This window comes from Babylonia areolata, chromosome 10, assembly GCF_041734735.1.
Source record: "Babylonia areolata isolate BAREFJ2019XMU chromosome 10, ASM4173473v1, whole genome shotgun sequence".
NCBI lineage: Eukaryota > Metazoa > Mollusca > Gastropoda > Neogastropoda > Buccinidae > Babylonia > Babylonia areolata.
Window position 1 is genome coordinate 14,142,925 of NC_134885.1, and position 20,829 is coordinate 14,163,753.

Sequence of the window (20,829 nt, forward strand, 5' to 3'; positions counted from 1 at the left end):
TGTACTGAGAGATCCGAGGAAGAACCGGGCCAGACAGACATAGTACATAGAGATACAAAAACGATGGGTACGTGTGTCTGTGTGGGGGGCAGGGGGGGGGGGGGGGGGAGACATTTTAACAGCTTTTTCTTTCTGTCTTTATTTCTTTCTTTCTTTTTGTTTTGATCTGTCTCTGATTTCACTGCGCTATCTGAGATTACAAGGCAATCAATATAATACTTCTTTGTTTCATGAAAACGAAAGGAACTGGCAGTTTTTCAATCTTTCTCTTTTTTCATTTTATTAGAGTTCTATATAAAATGTCAAGCTTGTGTTTTTATAATGTAATTGATTGAATCTGTTTTCCTTTTCTTTTTCTTTTTTTTTTTTTTTTTTTTTCTTCTTTTCTTCTTCTTTTTAAGAGAACATTCATAACCCAATCCTCACTGTTCTCTCGCTTCAGATATCGAGATGAAAAAAAGTCGTCCGGCACTACTATCACACGGTTTTGCATTCCAAATGTGCAAAAGATTTCTAACAGCCCTGAGGGTCGATTCCTTGCAGCGCTTTGTTGAGTTTAACCAAGGGACACAGCATTTTCATTTCCCCGATCTCCTGCGTCAACGTTCTTGCACAAAATTATGACACCTTGACCTACTTCATCTAATCCTTGTGTGTGTGTGTGTGTGTGTGTGTGTGTGTGTGTGTGCGTATCTGTGTGTGTGTGAGGGAGGGTGGGGGGATACGTTGTGCGCGCGTGTGTGTGTGTGTGTGTGCGCGCGCGTGTGTGTGTATGTGTGTCTATGTCTATGTCTGTGTGTCAATGCGCGCATTCATAAGCAGAAGCACGTTCAACATGCCTGAAATCATGTCAAGGTTCGGTGACTTAGGGAAAGAAGCATAGAAAGCAACAGCACATCAAGCAATGAACAGCTGCATACTGGTATCCCCAAAGCACACAAAAAGGACAGGATTAGGATCAAATCCCTTCTGTCACTGCCACAAGTAAGAGGGAGCCAGTTTGTGGCGGAGCTAGTACGTATGAACAGGTTTTTGTCGATAATATCGCACGGGTCTTGTCTTCCGCCACATCACAAGTTTTTATTGTTTGTGGGTTTTTTCTCTGCTCTTTTTTGTTTTTTTGGTTTTGTTGTTGTTGTTTTTTTCTACTCTTTTCTTAATACCGCAGACTCATCGTCATTCTTCGTCCCCATCTAGTAAGCGCTATTCCCAACTGCGGATTATGGCTGCCTAACATGTAAGATGAAAACGGTCGCGAAAGCCCATTCAGAGAAACTCGGGAGCGTGGAAGTTGCAGGCAAGGAAGGAAAAAAAAAGATGACGGATAATGCCATGTTCCGATATATGACCCCAGATGACATTTTCCACGAGCATGTGCATGTCTATCTCATTCTCATTTTAACGAAACATGTAAACACTCTCAGGCTTATATAATTATCATCCATTGCGGGGTTTTTGGTTTTGGTTTTTCTTTTCTCTGTGTGTCTGTATGTGTGTGTTGGAGGGTGGGGGGTCGGGGGTAGAGGGAGGGGGTAATAAAACGTCGCAGAATGTAATGATTCACATGTCACACGACAGAATATCTCTCATGACAACTATGAAACTGCAACACTGAAAGGATTTTAGGGATTCTCTCTCCCTCCCTCCCTCCCTCCCTCCCTCTCTCTCTCTCTCTCTCTCTCTCTCTCTCTGAGACTCCCCTCACTCTTTCTCCCTTTGTGCGAGCGTGCGTTAGACAGAATGGAAGATACGAAAGAAAAAAGAAAGAACGAAACACAGAATGATTGAATGAATTAATGGAATTGAAAGAAAGAAAGAAAGAAATAAACAAACAAACAAACAAATAATGAATGAATGAATGGTAAATGATAGAGAATGCAGCACGGTAACAGTCAGTCCAATGGAAATTTCACTGACAAATATAACTTAATCGGCTTTCAAGTGAACAAAATAACCAGGCCCAACGACACACAGACGACATGACGGCTAATTATCGGGTCAAACAATCCTTTCCCCGTTCTAAATCTTTAGTTTTGCTCATCAGACATGCGTCTGGTTATTTCTTCCTCTTCTTTTTTTCCAGGAGTAATGCATCAATCCCAATGGCTGGAACCTAGGCACTGCCTGCTTTTATTGCTTTAAGAGTTCAGCATCGTACAACTTGACCAAATATCACGGACTGTTTTGATGAATAACCCATGTCAAAGAAAATCTATACCTGGGTCTTCTGCTGTTCATTTTGACTTTGATACGCAGATATTCTCAACTCATGTTCAGCATGCCCTTATATGCTCTGTGCAGTCGGCGGGGCTAAAGCGACAATAACTGACCGTCGCCAACGACTCGTTGAGTGGTAGCAGCAGTTCTGGGAGTTAACAACAAGGATGGGAATAATAAGCATTAAAAACCATCATCATAGACATTGCAATAATAATGATAATGATAGCAATAATGACAGTAATGATACTACCACCACTACTACAAATGCAACTACTACTAGTATTATAATTATCATCATTATTATTATCGGTAGTAGTAGCAGTACTATCATTGTCATTATCAGCAGCAGTAGTAGTAGTATCATCACTTTGATATCATCATCATCATCATCATCATCATCATCACTGAATGATCGTCGTCACCTTTATCGTTATTGTCATCATCAACTTCGTCAACGTTTGAGATCTTTCAATTTGGAAACGTACGAGTCTGCTCAGTTGAAAAGCAATACAACTTCCAGTTCGCAGCGAGCTCAAGCGAGAGATGAGCTTCTCCTTATGACGGCCCCTCAAAGATCAAACTTCAAAGCAGTACATCGATCAGATTTACATCTACTGGGAATTCCGACCCAACGCTCCAACCCCTCTTCCCAGCCCCCTCCCTCATCCTCCCCCCCTACCCCCTCCCCCCCCGATGCCCCCCCCCCCCCCCCCACATACCCCCCTCCACCCCACCCCCACCTTCTCCACATCGCCTTCCCTTTTCTCCACAACACGGGGATCCACTGGGAACCGGCCATACCAGCCTTAATTCTCTCTTTCTAACCATGGTCATGTACAGTCAACCATCCTTAAAAGTCAATATTATCAAATATCTAATGATGGCAGGTGCTGGCCAAATCGATATCACCTTCCATATATTTTTTTCCTATGAAATCTCACCCTCTTGGGGGGGTCGGGGGATGGGAAGAGGTGGGGGAGGGGAGGAGAGGGAAACGAAGAAAACCCACACTTACGGACTTTTAGCCGTGTGTGCAGTGAGAATTTCAACGCGAGCATGCATACACATGAATGATGAAGAGAGATCATGACCGCAGACATACAGCCTTGGTGATGCCAGCCAAACACTCTGGAACATGGCAAAGGGAGAAATGAAAATGCACAAACCTTATAAGTTATAATACTGGGTGTTTTGTTGGGTCAACCCCCACCCCCGAAAGCGTACAGTCAATATTTTCGACATACCATAGAATAATGAACAGACGAAAAAGAAGCAAAGACAAAGTTGGAGAAAAGAGAGGAATAAAACTCGGCCTCCCCAGAACTAAGTTTTCTCACTTTCGTTACTTTAAATAAAACAATCGGAACAAAATTTGATACAACACAAAACTTTAAAACGAGATCCTGAACCCTGGACAAAGGTTAATACCGTTTCCGAAAAGGCGGCAACCCACACATCCAGATTGAAATCATACAGTTGTATCTAAAAATAACTTCTTTTTCAGATGAAAAATTGGACAGACATACATGATAGCAAGGAATAAAAGTTGACAGAGACAGGCCACACAGACAGACATCGCACACAGACATCGCACCTCTTCATTTCCAATGACAGAGTGTGTGTAGACAGATAGGTTCTATGAATATGTCCGTCTTATTGGCGTTTTCTTCAGCTCATCAAGGAAATATAACTCCTTCTTCTGGACGATGAAAGGAGGGGAGGGGGGGCGGGGAGGGGAACGGAGGGGGAGGGTTGTCTGCTTTATTTTGTTGTGATTTTCTGGTTTGGTTTTGTATCTAGACTTCATACACAGACGTGACAAAGCAGTCTCACGGTGGGATAATCTATGAAAGCCATCAGTGTGTGTGCGATAATGATGATGACAGCTCATCCGTAGAACTAACAGTATGATGACAGCTCATCCGTAGAACTAACAGTATGATGACAGCTCAGCCGTAGAACAACAGCATGATGACAGCTCATCCGAAGAACAGTTGGACGACAGCGAACCGAATACCGCGCTCAAAGGAAGAGACGTCATTCCAAAGTTTTCCGCGAGAAAAGTTCGACCTTTCAAAACCCGAAGGAATAGTAGAATACTGCTTGTGTGTTTTGGGAATGGAGAAGAGGGAAGGGGGTGGGGCAAGGGGTTTCCTTCTCTTTTTTCTACCCTGTACATGATGTGTGTGGGCGACGGGGAGGAACCCTGTGGACTCTACCATGGACGGAGCGGAATGCACACTATTATCACGTGGGCCGCCTAACTCGTGTCAGCTTTCCGCTCCCTTTTCCAGGTGGCTTCCAACAGAAATTATCCGAGAGACGATTTCCCTCTGCGATTGATCCTCACTTTCTGTCTGTCTGTCCGTCTCTGTCGCACACATCTCTCATTTCTTACTTGATCACAGAGAGAGAGACAGAGGAGGGGTGGGGGTGGGGGTACAGAGAGAGATACACACAGAGAGAGAGAGAGAGAGAGAGAGAGAGAGAGAGAGAGAGAGAAAGCAAGGGAGAGACTGAGTTCAGTTCTGTTACTCAAGAAAGAGTAACTGCGTTCGGACAAGTCCATATACGCTACACCACATCTGCTAAGCAGATGCCTGACCAGCAGCGTAACCCAGCGCGATTAGTCAAAGAGACCAGAGAATGAAAGTGGGGGTGGGAACACACAAACATCCTGAGCATTTACCAGGGCCTGAAACATCGATCTTGTCTCCATCTCATTTCATTCCTGTACTTGACTCTGTGTGTGAGTGTGTGTGTGTGTGTGTGTGTGTGTGTGTGTGTGTGTGTGTGTGTGTGTGTGTGTGTGAAATGTATTGAATCCACTCGCACTCACAGGAGAAAGACACCCAAAACTAAAACACGTTTACACCCACAATTTGTCCTAACCCCTCATATTGGCGATGCTTAGACGATATTAGGTTATACTGTCGCATATATCATCATCATGGTCATCATCATCATCATCAGTGTATAAGAGACGTGGATCTTCGTGGCCTCGGGTCGGAACGCTGTGTCCGTGTTTGACACCAGCTGGACCTTCAAAGGCCTACAGTCACACGTGTATACAATACACAAACAGGGTTCTCACAAACCGGAGCAAACAAAATCCCATACCTTTTCTCTCTTTTTTTTCATTTTTTTTTTTTTTTTCATCCAAAATCATGCGTTACATTTTCCAAGACCTCAAAAGAAAGTCACACAAAAATACAGGTATGCACAAACACTACAGAATTGCCACTCATTTGGCCTCAAAACTGTTAAGTGATCAGTTAGTTTTTGTACTGACTACGAGGTACACACACACACACACACACACACACACACACACACAGAGTTTAACACAAACACTATATCATGAAAGAAAATGTAGTGGAGGGCTGGAGGACAGAGAGGGGTTGGGGGGCTTCGGGCATGGGGTGGAAGAGGGTGTAGACAGAGGAGGCGAAAGCATCTGGGAGAATGGGAAAACAAAATCAAACAAGTTTTGAGAGACAGGACGGGAAACCAGTTAAGGAAAAACCAGTTTTTGTGTAACTCTCTCTCTCTCTCTCTCTCTCTCTCTCTCTCTCTCACACACACACACACACACACACACACACACACACACACACACACACACAGATGAAATCAAAACCAACAGTCTGCAGTTTGAAAAATAAAAAATAAATACTGACAAAGGGGTGAGAGAGAGAGAGAGAGAGAGAGAGAGAGAGAGAGAGGCGTGTAGCCAACAGTCTTTTGTCACAAAGCAGCCAGGCGAGAGGAAATGAGAAAACCTGGAGCTCCAATGGCCGCTGCACCCCGCAACCCCCACCCCTCCCTCATGCCAGCATTTCCATATATCCAATCCACCGGCCATTGTATGGGGCCCCCACCCCCTGCCCAACTCATCCACCACCCTCCTCCCGCTACCCTCCCCACCCCTCCCACCCTCCTTCCAACACCACCCAGCTTCACAATCCACAGCCAAACAGGAAAACAAACTCGCACCTGCATCCGTGTGTGCACGTGCCGTCACCCTTATTTTTTTCCTTCTTTTTTTTTTCCCCCACTCCACTCGCTGTGTCAAGTCGCGCAAATCCCTGGCGTTTTTGTGGGTTTATTTTCTTCTTCTTTCTTTCTTTCTTCTCCGCCCCCCTTTTCTTTTTTTCTTTTTTTTTTTTTTTTTAGTTGCTGCTGGGGTGGGTGGGCGTTGCATGGATATCACCCAAACAGGAGATTAAGATAGAAAGTTTGCCATCACCCAAACCCTAAGATCTGTGTGCGGTTTTTGTTTGTTCCCCACCCAACCCAACTCCACCCCCGCAAAACACACACCTCCAACTCCACTGCAGAAAAAAAAGAAGACATTTTGAAATCACGAGCGCGTCTGTTCGATAGTCTGACAGTGCGGACTCTCAGATGTCCCTGAATGGGCTCGCCTCCAACAACCCCCTCTTTTGTTGTTGTTGTTGTTGTTGTTGTTGTTGTTTATCTACGATATCTTTGCGCCACGATATCTTATGTCTGTTTTCCATGCTGTGGGTTGTGATGGTCACTGTAGAACTGATATCACGCGTAAGAAGTTTCTTCGTTGCACAGTGTGTCCCCCACGAAAGCAAACTGCAAAAGACAGTCCCTTAACCAATATCATGTTCTATTACTGTAAGACTGAGACAATCCGTCATACCAGAATTTTATCAACCTCCAGCTAAACCTTGAGTGGTAGTCTGGTTGCTAGTCATTTGGATGATAGGATAAACTGAGGTACCGAGCGCACCATGCACTTATCGCACGTAAAAGAACCCACGGCAGCAAAAGGGCTGTCCGTGATAAAATTCTACAACAACAACAACAACAACAAAAAATAGTGAAACAAATACAAGTGTGGATAGAAAACAAATAGTGGCACTGTACTGTGGCGACGCGCTCTCCCCGGGGAGAGTAGCCCGAATTTCACTCTGAGAAATCTGTTGCGACAGGAAAGCAATGCAATACGATACGATACGATACGATACGATGCGACAGGAAAGCAAAGCAATACAATACGATACGATACGATACGATACGATACGATACGATACGATACGCGTATAGTCAGTTATACTGTGTGAAGGTGTAGGTCTTCGCTTTTCTTTTCTTTCACTCCCTTCCCTTACGTTGCCAAATCACTCACAACAAAAAATCCTACTGGAATAACAACACATGGGAAGGGGTGGAGGGAGTGGAAGGTGGGGGTGGGGGTGGGGTGAGGGGGAGAGGTCGGCGAGTGTCTAGCTCTTTTCAATCATCTGTATTTTCTCTCACAATTGTCCCGTCATTTTCTCCATGTCGAAGCGATCGGGGAAAAAGAGGTGATTTTTTTTTTTTTAATCAAAAAATGAAATGAATAAATAAGTAAAGCTCAATACTGTCATGTTCAACAGTTTTCAAATGGACAAGAACGTTGTCATTTTCCCTCAAAAACTGGACAGTGATATGTCGATGGGTTTGGTGTTTGTTTTGTTGTTCTGTTTTTGTTTTTTGTTTTTTTCCTTCTTCTTCTTTTTTCTTCTTGATATTTTTCTGTTGTTGTTGTTTGTTTGTTTGCTTGTTTGTTTTCCCTGAGAAAGAGGAGGGATAATCCAAACAAAAACAAAAACAAGCAAGCAAACAAAATCTTCGTCCAAATCGAACCACCCTTCACAAATACTTGTTGATCCAAGCATTTTTTCCAAAACAGCTTTATGTGCTGTACAACATATAGATCATACATATAAAGAGAGAGAGAGGGGGGGGGGGGGAACACTCTGAAACAGCAGCATGTATACATGACAAATGACATGCATGTGTAAGATATCAATCATTAAGTTCAGCGATGTAGTCAACCCACGACCAACCAATCTGGAAAAAAATATATAAAATTTATATATATATATATAATATTTCCTCAACACAGCACACCCAAACAGACATCCCGGACTCATCCCCCCTCCAACAACACAACCCTCACCGAACAAGACCCCAGGCCTGAACTTGCCCTCACGGCCACCAGCCTGTTAACAGGTCGTTACAATCCACTTGATCAACACGGTCAGGATCCACAATCCAGTCCAGGGTACTTGCCAAGACTGGCCTGACAGGAATTATTCATATTTTATATTTTGATTTTTTTTCGATATATTTCATGTTTTGTTGTTGTTGTTTCTTTTTAGTTACTGTTTATGAAATAATTATTTGATACAAATGGTAATGAATTGTGTTTCATCAACCGTCATGTTAAAACTGAAGTGCAACGTGTGAGCACAGTATAAGCTTTAAGTTTGTTGATGCTCCCTTGTCTTTGTTTGCATTGTGGTCATGTGTACTACTGAACAATTAAACATTATTTAAACCAAATCATAAATATCATATAACCCTTCCCTTATAAATTGCGGTATTACTTTGTAATTATGGGTAGCTATGCCCCTGGATCACGTTGGATTGTCATTTATAGATTGATTAGCGCTTGTTGGAATCACTGAAATAAACAAATAAAAAAATAGATAAATAAATAAATAAATAAATAAAAAGGCTCATTTACCAGTATGTAACTCGTAACTGATCAAATGAGTCAAAAGAAACAGTCAGACTGCCAAACTGCTAACTCCAACATGTGCATTCAATATCTGACTTGCTGAGTTTCTTGCACTTTTTTTTTTCTTTGGTATCCTTAATCCTCCCGCTCCGTCGTCCGCCGAATTAATCGAATTTTAAACTAAGAAAGACGAAAGAGGATCGCTCAACAAACTTTTCAAAACTTTTTTTTCACGCACTGCAGAAATATTGATCCCCCCCCCCTCCCCGTCTCCCAGTCTCATCACCACCATCCCTCTATGCCTTTTCCTTCCCACCAACACGGCCATACTACTACTACTACTACTACCACTACTACTACTAATAATAATAATAAAAGACAAAGAAACAAACATAGAGAAAAGTAACTTAGAAGAGAGTAAAGGGGAAAGACAAACAATGGGAATCGCTGCTGGCCAGAGTATAGATTGCAATTCTCTCTCTCTCTCTCTCTCTCCCCTCTCCCCCCCCCCCCCCCCCACCTCTTCTCTCCCCCTACCGCCCCTCCCACCCCCACCCCCTGCCCCCCCACCCTCCCCACGCCACCCAGGCTCAATGGCCGAAATATTGAACTTTTATTTGCACGGACCACCCATGGACGCGAACTGTGAAATGATTGTCATATGTCGATATTTTCTGCCTCTATTAATGCTGTTTATCCCTGCAGCGTCTCTCTCTCTCTCTCTCTCTCTCTCTCTCTCTCTCTCTCTCTCTTCTTCACTGTAACCGCACCCACCCACCCCAGTCCTACTATTGAAACTCAAAGTCTCTCTCTCTCTCTCTCCCTCTCTCTCTCTCATTTCTGTATCGTTTTCCTGCAAGTTCTTTCTTGTGTGGATCCAACGGTGTGTGCAAAAGTGGGATAACACAACCTGCACGCACACGCCCCCCTGATCACACACCACCACCACCACCACCACTCCTTTCACATCCACCTGCTACCCCCAACCCTCCCCACTCAGCCCCCCTCCACCCTCCCCAGAAAAGCAATCTGGCGCCGGGCATCTGCTTGCCGTGTAAACGATCCAACGTCTTGATGACGACATGAAACGGCCTCCCCGCACACATCGCGGATGACCCGCGGGGACCTTCAAATCAGACAGCATGGCTGATGATATGATCACACACACACACACACACACACACACACACACACACACGCACGCACGCACGCACGGACACACGAACGTACGCACACACGCGCACGCACACACACGGACACACGAACGCACGCGCGCGCGCACACACACACACACACACACAGAAAGTCAGCCAGAGAGCTGGAAGGGGTGGGTGGAAAGAGAGAGCTGGTGAGGTGGTAGGAGGGAGGGAGAGGGGGTCATGGAGTGAAGGGGTTTAGTCAGGCTGCATATGGCACTGAGAGATAGGGATGCCAGGGGAGGTGGTGGGGGTGTGGGGGGAGAGACAACTGATGATTGCAGATGATGGATTGCAACTAATATGCAGAAGAAAAAAACATCATGAAAGGGGACATATAGTATCAATGACTGAGACTAACATATTCTCTCTCTCTCTCTCTCTCTCTCTCTCTCTCTCTTTCTTTCTTTCTTTTTCTTTCTTTCTTTCTAGTTTGTGATCAGTTTCATTCAGAGAACAATCCAGTGACATACTAAGTAAAAAAAATTCAATATACCAGAAATATGCAAAATCTAAAACACTATACATATTCTTCTTTTTTTTTAAATCCCTTTCATTTGCATAATATGCCCCGAGTGTCTAGTAAACGGTTTTTTTTCTCCCTATTTCTCATTGTTCTCTTTATCAATGACCACTTCTTTTTCTTTCTTTTTTTGGGGGGTGGAGGATAGTGGGTATCTTCATGTCAGTTTTCTTCATTTTGTTCCAGTTTTCTAGCCCTGCAAAACAGTGGTGAACTTGCAGAGATTGCACCTGTTTATTAGCTCCCTTTATTCAGATATCCTGTTTGTTTCTTTGTTTATCAGCCTTGCTCTTGTCTTCATGTTATTGCATCCAGGCAGACAGAAGGCCTGGTGCAAACCTGTTGTGCATGGAACTTTGAGCAAGCAATGACAGTAATGTGGGAAAACCGGTCTCCATCATACTGGCTGCTAATGCTGGGGATGCCTGGCAACTAACATCCCAGGCTTTATCCCAGTTACCTATTTTCATTTCTCCTTCACATATTTCCAAAACAAAGAAAACAAAACAAAAATCTCAACCCTTCACTGGTTCATCAAAGGACACAACCTTCCCCCACAGCACCACCCTCCCCCATAACCTTCACCCCCACCCCTCAGCACGTTCTCCGTCTCTCCATCTCTCTCTGTGAGATTTTCTCCTCTCCCATGCCACAATGAATGTTTTGACGTCTATTGATTTGATCCATTAACAACAAAGGAGAGAGAAGTGTGGGCTTGTACACTATCTTGTGAAGCTTGCTAATTCAGGTGCATCACTAATCTTTCTTTTTTTGTGTGGGGGAAGGGGAGACAGAACAAGACTCAAGAAATGAAGAAGGAAAATGAATGGTGGAGACTGATAGACCAGACAGAAGCTAAGATTCAAGAGTAAGATGGAATGGAGCCAGACTTGTCTGCTCAGTTGTGAAAACAAACATCCACAAAAAACGAAATGCCAGGCAGCTGAGACTAGCATCAGACTGTCAAGGTTGGGAAGAGTAACGGGGGATTAAGGAAAATTCTGTTTTTACAGAACAAGTAGAACTGTACAGCTGTAGCAGGGAGAGTGAAAAGAGCAAGGGTGCTCCACAGGTGGAAGGAAGCAAGGAACACAGTGTGGGAACAACACCACAAAACACAGGTAGAGAAAGTATGATGTACTATATATATATGTATATATATTTCTTTTTCTTCTAATAAACAGCTTACAGTTACACTGATCCAGAATCAATCAATCAATCAATCATCTTGTTCACAGCTCAGACAGCCACAAAGCCATCTCAGACATTCCCGAACAAATACTGAAATGAATGTTCAATTGTAATCATTTTAGAGCCCAGATCTTTATCTTTAGCTGCCTGAAGTGAAAGCCCAGTCAACAACTCAGACCATATCAGGGCTGAAAAACTGAATTTTAAATTCTCCTTTGAATCTGGAAAAAAAACAAAAAACAAAAGCACTTTGAAAAAAAAAAAAAACATGTGAAAGTACTTGAACACAAATGCACATAAACCTAACACATGCCTCTGATATTGACCATTATCACTGGATCTACTGACTCAGAAGGCAGAGACAGACTAACAGAGAGAACATAGATGACAGCAAAACACAGCAAGAAAGTATTAATTAGCCCGTATCTATATTTTCTGTATGGCAAGAATACATGTAGATGTATTATATATATATTATATGACATATGAACTATTTGTATAAATGCCAGTAAGGTGGCAAAGAAGAACTGAGACAGAAAAAAACAATAATACAACAAAAAGAAAGGCAAAAAAAGGACAGAATGGAGAGAGGAAACAGATGGAAAATAAAAAGAGGGAGCAGAAAAAGTAAGGAAGAAGGACATTCTCTCTGTGCTGTGTGCATCATATTTTTCCACACATTGACCAGTATCCTGTCACATCACAAAAGCCAGACAGCATTTTCCAACAAAATGCTTAAACTTACAGTTACATCCTTAGCTTTTGAGACTTTAACATCACACTTGGTCTTGCAATCCTTTCACTCCCGAGAAAGACAGCAAACTGATCCAGGGGACACAATTCAGACATTGCTGAACATCTGATTCATTTGGACAGAGTATTTCCCTCCTTCAGTCTTTCAATGCAAACAGAGGGTCTCCACACACAAGCTGACCTTTCCTCTCTTTGTAATACACAGGAAACAACGTGTAAATTATACATCAAAGGTTTCATTATCAATAAAACAAAAACGGGAAAGAAAGGAAAGTGAGTTTCAGAAAGAAGAAAAAAATAAAATAAAATAAACTAACAGAAAAGAAAAGAAAAAAAAGACACAGACAGGCATACAACAAACTGATATACAAATAAAAACAAAAAAACAATAACAACAAGCAAGCAAACATAAACAAGAAATAATGAATGAAAAATAAAGTAGAGACAGCCAATGAGAAAGACAGAATGAAATACACAAAACAAACAAAAGACCAACACTTAATGGCTGACTGTACAAAACAATCAAAATCTTGGCAAGCTCTACACTCTAAAAGTTAGAAGGATAAATGACAGAAAGTTAAATGATACCAAGAGCAGAAGAAAAAGGACTCTAGCACAGTCTGAAACTTCAGGACATTCTGTCCATTTGTCACTTTCTCATAATGATTCACCAAAATTACTAAATACCACAATCAAGGGAAGAGATTAAAATCTAAACAAATGGGGGAGGGGAGGGAGGGGATGGGGTGGGGGTGGGGGGGGAATCTGACAAAATGATGAAAAGCAGAATGGCATATCCCCCACTTTTACAGTTGCTCATTCAACCAAACTCAGTACACACACACACACACACACACACACACACACACACACACACACAAAAAAAAAAAAACACCAGAAAAACCGCAGAACAAAGGGAAAGGCAAGAAGAACCAGAAGAAGAAACAGAAACCCAAAATGGTTTATATAAAAACTGACAATAACAAAAGAATAAACTACTGGCTAAACTGTACAACCACTGTCAGATAAATCAACCATGTGCACATACTGAACACACACAAATACACAAGTGCACATGCTCACACAAATACAACACACACACACACACACACACACACACACACACACACACACACACAAAGTGCATTTGACATGTATTTATAAACATATGCACACATAAAAACACAAGTGTACAAATTACACATGTTGTACACATCTGTACAACCAGTTGTAAGAAGTGATATGTTACATATATGATACACATGAACACATATAAGTAACATACGTGCTCAAACATGCACACATACACAAATCAATGTTTTGAAAGAAACAAACATTCTGGCACATTTTTACCTCTGAAGTCTCATGATCACCAAACAAAACAAAAAAACACCAAAACAAAACATAACAAAACCAGCCAACAAAGTCTGCCTTACCTTCTGACGAGTCAGACTGTTGTACAGCTTCAGTTGTACATTCCCTTCACCATCCGGAGCCTGCCACGCTGGCTGGGTTCTCTTTCCCTTGACTGAAACAGCATTCATCCAGCATCACAACAAAGAGTGGTAATCCAGCATCACAACAAACAACACTGGGTGCATTCCTGGCAAGAATGGCGTGACCCAAACAGGTATGTTTCCTAAACACTGTGCACTCAACAAGAACTCACCAATCTAGCAACAGTCACCGAAAATGGATGGTGCATCCAAATGACAGAAATGGATTTTTAGATTTCAGGAAAATCCTTTTTTTTCTTTTTTTTTTTTTTTGATAGTTTGATTTTATGCATTGAAATATATACTATTTATGTTAACATATATAAAAAAAATCATCAAGGAATTTCCATTCCTTCCTTTTCAAAGACATGTAAATTCTTATTTTGATGTTACAGAATAAAAGCAAACTTGGACATTTACAAAAACAGTGTTTTGATCTTAATGTTATGGTATTAGACAATATCTTAACCATTTCATATAACCTACCTATGAATGCTGAAAACAATGTATGTGTATATATATCAAAATCTGTTAATAGCATGCACAATAGAGTAAATACATGTACTTAATCTAGACTGTTTCAACACTATCAGCATCCTAAGACTGAAAATTGTTATATCATCAGAGCATGAAAAAAGAACTGAGCACTGATCTGATTGAAAGGCTGACAACTGATACCCACTCATTCTTAAATCCAGCCTCTGAATTCTGATAGAATAATGAAAAGTAAAAAAATATGTTGTTGGTCTTTTTTTTCTTTTTTTTTCTTTTTTTTCTTTTAAAGGAAAATTAATATTTATGAAAGGAATATTTCTGATTTCTTAGAAATACACCACAACACAAAATAGCTCCCAGAAGTTGGTTTGATCAAGAAGAGAAGTACATCCACAAGCCACCTGCTATTCCACAACTCTGACAGCTGCTGCCAACGAGTCCTGGCTTTATAGGTGTGCCACAAGTTTCACAGGATTGCATCAGATTCTGATATATTATGATAATGTTTGCCAATAACGGCTGTACATGGACACACTGAATCCTAACCTGAATCACAGTTGTTCAGTCAAACTTTTTTTCTTTCGTTTCAATAAAACACATCATGCATGCATCTATCCCGTTTTATCTACGAACGGGAATATTTTCTTAAAATTAATCACCACTGATTATCTAAGAACAAACCAGGTACTTTTTGTAATCTTTAGATAGTAAAAGGCATATACAGATAATCAGGGGTTGCCAGTAAACAACTGCATGTTTTCATTTATCCAACTTTCGTTTCTCTGTTTCCCTCGTCTGCTACATCTGACAACTTACCATTTGGCAACAAAGTTTGCAGTTTCCTAACTCTTAAATATATAAATAACATTGCCTTCTGATGGCATGTCAGCATTTATGAATAATGAAAAAAATATTTGCATAGAAATTAGTTCGTTATGTGACAAACCTGCTGAATCTGCCATCTCGGAAATAACTTGTCTTGGAACAACACGTTTCGCACACGCTATGACGAAACCGGCAGTAAACAAAAGACAGAGAGAGTGGTCGCGCTTTTTTCAGAATATCTTTTTACCATTTCTCTGTCATTTAAAATCTTAACATCATCCAAATATATGAAGATACGACGCCATGCTACTACGATGATAACTGCTACTACTACCACCACCACCACCACCACTACCACTAATAATAATAATGATAATGATATAGTAATAATAATAATAGGAAGAAGAAGAATGATAACAACAACAACTTTATCAGCAATAACAATAACAACAGTACTAACACCACCAACAACAAAAATAATACAATGATACTAATAACATAAATGATGATAACAATGATAATCATAATCTCAATAATCGTAACTGTAATAAAAATACTCATGAGAAGTAGAAGAAAAGAATAAGAACAAACATTTCAAACACTTTACACATACAAAACTCATACAGTAAATGATGAAATAATAAAATAAATCAATTCACACAAACTTCAAACATACATCAAGACACAACTCGTCCAGTTCACTTGTTCATAGCATGGGTAAAACGGAATTTGGAACTTTGGACTATCATTTATGAACCAGTGAATAACTGTTTTGTTTTGGGTTTTTGTTGTTGTTTTTCTTTTTCAAACAGTTAGGGTGCAAGTGGAGCATGATAAGCGTTTATTCATTCAGTGAGAAACCAGTGGTAGAACATGTGCAGCCGATGTTCAGTGAGCCAGTACACGGGTTATAACAGATTTCTGAAAGAAAGGGAAAAAAAGGGGGGGGGGGGGAAATCTGGTGACGAGGACACAATCAACAGTTTTCCATCATCACCACCAGAACACAGTACAGAGGCTCTTCATTTTTACCTAGAACCATCATAAGACTGGAACTGCCTGCCCCAAGTAGCTGTAGAGGCCAGAACGCGTGACACCTTGTGTCAAGGGTCTCCAAGCAGTAAACAACTTCCTGTGCCCCCCACCTCCACCCCTATGCCATACCCCCACCCCCTCCTCTCCCACCCCCATCCCCTATCCTGCCACCTTCTGTCCCTCCTCACCCCCCCCCCCCCCCCCCTCACCCCCCCCCTTCCGCACAATTCCCCTGAACAGCAGTCGAATGATGCCACTTTCACCTCTACCTCTTCTTCACATCATCATGGAACACCAACTACAAAATATTAGTAGCGAACCCACCCCCCCCCCCCCCCCCCACCCCTCTGCCCCAGGTATAGGTGCCAGAATAATCAGTTTATATATTTATATGATGGTGAGCCCTCAACAACAAAGAAAGAAGAAGAAAATGTCAATGATGACTGTTGGCTTTCGTGCCATTCTCTATTTTGGAATAAATAGATTCAGAGAAAGTGTGTGTGTGTGTGTGTGTGTGTGTGTGTGTGCGTGTGTGCATGCATATGTGTAAAAGTGTGTTTGTATGTGTATTTGAGTGCATGCATGCATGCATGCATATCTCTGTTTGATGTGGTGTGCATCTGTGTATGTAGTTTTCAGTCACTTGTGTATGTCTCTTGTGCCAATGTGTGTTTTTCTCTTTGTGTTGTATGTGTGCATGTGGTGAGTGTATGTGTTGTGTGTGCTTGAGCGTGTGTGTGTGCATGCGTGTGTACACACGTGTGCACCCCCACTCGCATATGTGTATGTGTGAGCGTGTGCATTAGAGTGAGTATACTGCTGTACACATGTGCACACAGGTACTTTGGCTCATTCCATTGCAAATCTGGTACATTGAATATCGCAGCTTTATGTCAGAAATATATCCATCAGTTTATGTACATGTGTGCCATGTGCATGCGCACATGTGTGTGTGTGTGTGTGTGTGTGTGTGTGTGTGTGTGTGTGTGTGTGTGTGTGCATATTTTCTGCTGCTATACAGCACTTTTGTGCTTTAGCTGTGCTGTCCTTCATATAGATAAATCATCTATACAAATTATAGGCCTTATCAGTGCATCAGATATATACGGAGGTCAAGCATAAGCTCCTTCTCCATTTTGTTTCGCTTCATTTCATTAACAATTGTTTTGGGGTCAAAATGGATGTAGTGTGCATAGTGTCATATGGATCAGTCCACATGCTTTGACACCTTGAAACTGAAAAACCTTTTCCCTGCATGTGCAACAGCTCAGACAATTGAGAACAGTTTCTGCTGGAATGATACAGCAAATAGTCTTAAAAAACAGAATGAATATATAAAAAATAAAAATAAATAAATGAAAGGTTGCAAGTCAAAAACCAAAGACCATAATTACTTTGTATGGTCATTAGGTTATGGATATTGAAGCTATTATTCCCCAGTGGGAAGTAGACGTTTGTGGATTGTTTGCTCTTGATATTCATTCAGGCCAATGCTTGATAATAATGTGTGTGTGTGTGTGTGTGTGTGTGAGTGATGAGACAGAGATAAATTGTATTTTCAAAATTAACTTTTTCCTGTACATGTTTTTATATATTCTAGTAAACACATTTATTGGATTCTGAATGTATGTGTATGAGCAGAAACCACAAATTATCCTGTGAAGGATTGACATTGCATTGCACATAACTGCAATGTATTGTACTGAAAGAAAATTGAGTGTATAATCAGAACTTATATAAATACATTCATGATTTTTTTACCAGCTAAAAATGTTCATGATTGACACAGTTTATGATGAACCACTGAATTGAACACAATAATCTCTCTCTCTGTGCTGGCAGTACACAGGCCTTGGCCATGCGTTGACGTCAGAAGTCTATTTCAGATATGGTCAGCATCTGGATCTGCTTGTGTGTTCCAACCATTCCTTTAGCCAGAGATATATTTTCCCATCAATTGTACCATAAGTGGGTTTTCAATCTGTGTAAGGAATTATGGGTGTGACTGACTTTTTCTGTTTCAAATGGTTGGCAATCTCTCCCATGAAAAGTCTACAATGGATAAGCATTTCATCTATTGTCATATCAGCACAATTTCTTCTTTTTCTTCTGGTGCTCATGGGCAGCAATGCAACAAGGATGCGCATTCATTCCATTATGACAATCAGGAATATGAGGTCAAACTCAAAGAAAAACAAACTTTAAAATGTACATGACAAGTAAAATGATAATGAAAAAGAAAAGCAAATTTATTCATGTTGAGAGAACACTGAGAATGGAGCAAGAAGCAAGAAAGACAGACTGGCTGGAGACAGATTTTTCTGAAGCAAGTGTGAATACTTTTTTGTTAAGGTCAGAGAGAAAGACACAAATAGGTTGGAGACCGATTTTCAGATGAGGGTGTGCATATATTTTTTTTGTGAAGGAGGTGGTGGGGGGTGAGGGGGGCAATGAACACATGTGTACAGCAGGATTCCAGCAGAGCATCAACAGATCCCATATAACAAGCACAACACACACATCCAAAAACTCCAATACAGCTGCTTTAATTCAATACAATCTTTATTTTTTTATTTTTTTGTTCATCGAGCCATATAGTGAGGTCTATAAAAGCTACAAACCACATACTATACACGCACAGAAGCACTGCCATAATAATACAAAGCAACAGCGCTGTGTATGCAGTCAGTTGGCAGATCATGAACATCTTCTGTGTGTACATCCACACACTTCTTGACACACCCACATACACATATACACACGCAGCCCACACCATACCATCATTTACCACAAATAACACGTACATACTTTTATGCACATAGTCACTGTTTGATTGGTTTCAATTTAACAACAGTGGGTAGAAAAATATCTGGTCATAATTTACTTTTAACCCAAGTAATTAAAAGCTTTACAGAAAAGTTAAGGCAAAAAAAAAAGACGAAAGTTTATTATCTTCCCACCCTAACCATCTTTATGCAAAGAAAAAAAACACATAGTCATCAGTGCTGATGAATATATATGTATCTTTTTAAAAACTTTTTATTTTAAATGGCCAACTAAAGAAACTGAAAGCAAATCATATTGCTGCTCCAATAAAAGCTGGCGGAGTCGCCTTTTAAACAAAATTGGAAGACAGGAACCATCACAACTGTTAAAAACAGTAAAGACAACATAATCATTATTCTTAGATAAACATATACGTATATAAAAACACTATTCCAATAATAAACAAAATTTATCATAAATGAAAATTGTAGACTGAAGTACAAGTGATTATACATCAACAGTGTTTCTGAGAGAAGAAACAGACTGAGAGAGAAAGAGGGTGCATGCATGTACACATGCTTTACCTTTACCTACCTCAGCTTGTTCTCATTTTAGTTCTGCTGTAATAAAACCTGTTCAACAAAATAATATTTACATGATACTGGCAATACCTTTAAAAAGGTGGATGTACTCTTCTCCTTTGATCAAAATAGCAAACCAAACAAAAGACAACAAAAAGCAGCATCACTCTGTTTAAAACAACATAATTCCTCTTGAAAGTATCAAAATGAAGAAATATTGTAATCTGCAAGTTCTTGTATTCACCCCTCTTAAAAATGGTATCATATATATTTATATATACATATATATATATATATCTGTATTTTCCAGAAAAAGATCACAGAGCGCCAAGTAACAAGACAGGGTAAGAGAGAAAAGCCATGATTTTTTTCCTAACCTTTCAAACCCAACAATCCTTCAACCCCTGAAAACCCCCAACAAATATCTGTAACTTTTGAAGGCAAACAAATAAATACTTAAAAACCAGAAAGAAGAGAAAGAAAAAAAACTGGCCGCACATGTAAAACATTCTCTGGCAGATGACAACTGCAGGCAAACAGGGATCAGTTTGCACCAGTCTCTGAACTATCAATCTCAGCACTGATCATGTTTAAAACAAATTTGTGTTTAAGAAAAAAAAAACTGCCAGGGAAGAAAAATATGCATTCTGTTGGAAAAAAACAAAACAAACAAAAAAAGCCACACTAAGGATGCAGCACAGGAAATTTATATACATGGACCAAAAGGGAAGACAGTAAGACTGGGATAAACTCCCACATCAGCAGAAACAAGATACAGGATTGAAAAACAAACAGCCTTCTCAAAATTCAACATTCTAGCTGTGTAATTTTTTTTTTAACTGTTTTTCATTTCCATCAGAATAAATGTCTCTTTTCTGTTTATAATGAACAGGGCTCTGAACATTTCCTATTATTGTGATACACTGCCTCCTTACCCAACACTGTTGTTGTTGGTGTGTGTTTTGCTTTTAGCTTTATCTAAAAACAGAGAGCTTTCAATACTTTTTCTTTTATCAGTTGATTAATAAAAGATTAACTGCTGTGCTGAGCAATTTCCCCAACAGAATAAAATCATTAAGTGCAGAGAGAAGAATATTAATCATTCTTTTCTGATTAAAAGCTAAATCAGAAATATAATTAAAGGAAGTAATTCCAGATGAAAAATGAAAAGAAAAGAAATTACTGAAAAAATCTAGATAGTAGATAC

The 20,829-nt window shown here is 40.5% G+C and overlaps 1 protein-coding gene across 2 annotated transcripts in view; it reads right to left on the reverse strand.

Annotated features, from left to right (window-relative positions):
• The window catches only part of LOC143286806 (cysteine--tRNA ligase, cytoplasmic-like), a 401,107-nt gene extending 385,672 nt beyond the window's left edge, over positions 1-15,435 (reverse strand). The window contains exons 1-2 of one of the 2 annotated variants that reach the window (XM_076594603.1): positions 15,362-15,435; positions 13,861-13,952 (exon numbers count right to left, since the gene is read on the reverse strand). In XM_076594603.1, coding sequence (XP_076450718.1) covers positions 13,861-13,952; positions 15,362-15,377 — 108 coding nt within the window. In that variant the 5' untranslated portion in view covers positions 15,378-15,435. Of the gene's footprint in view, positions 1-13,860; positions 13,953-14,602; positions 14,625-15,361 lie in introns of those variants that run through there. The other variant, XM_076594604.1, reaches the window with a different exon arrangement.
• Between the last annotated feature and the right edge of the window lie 5,394 nt (positions 15,436-20,829).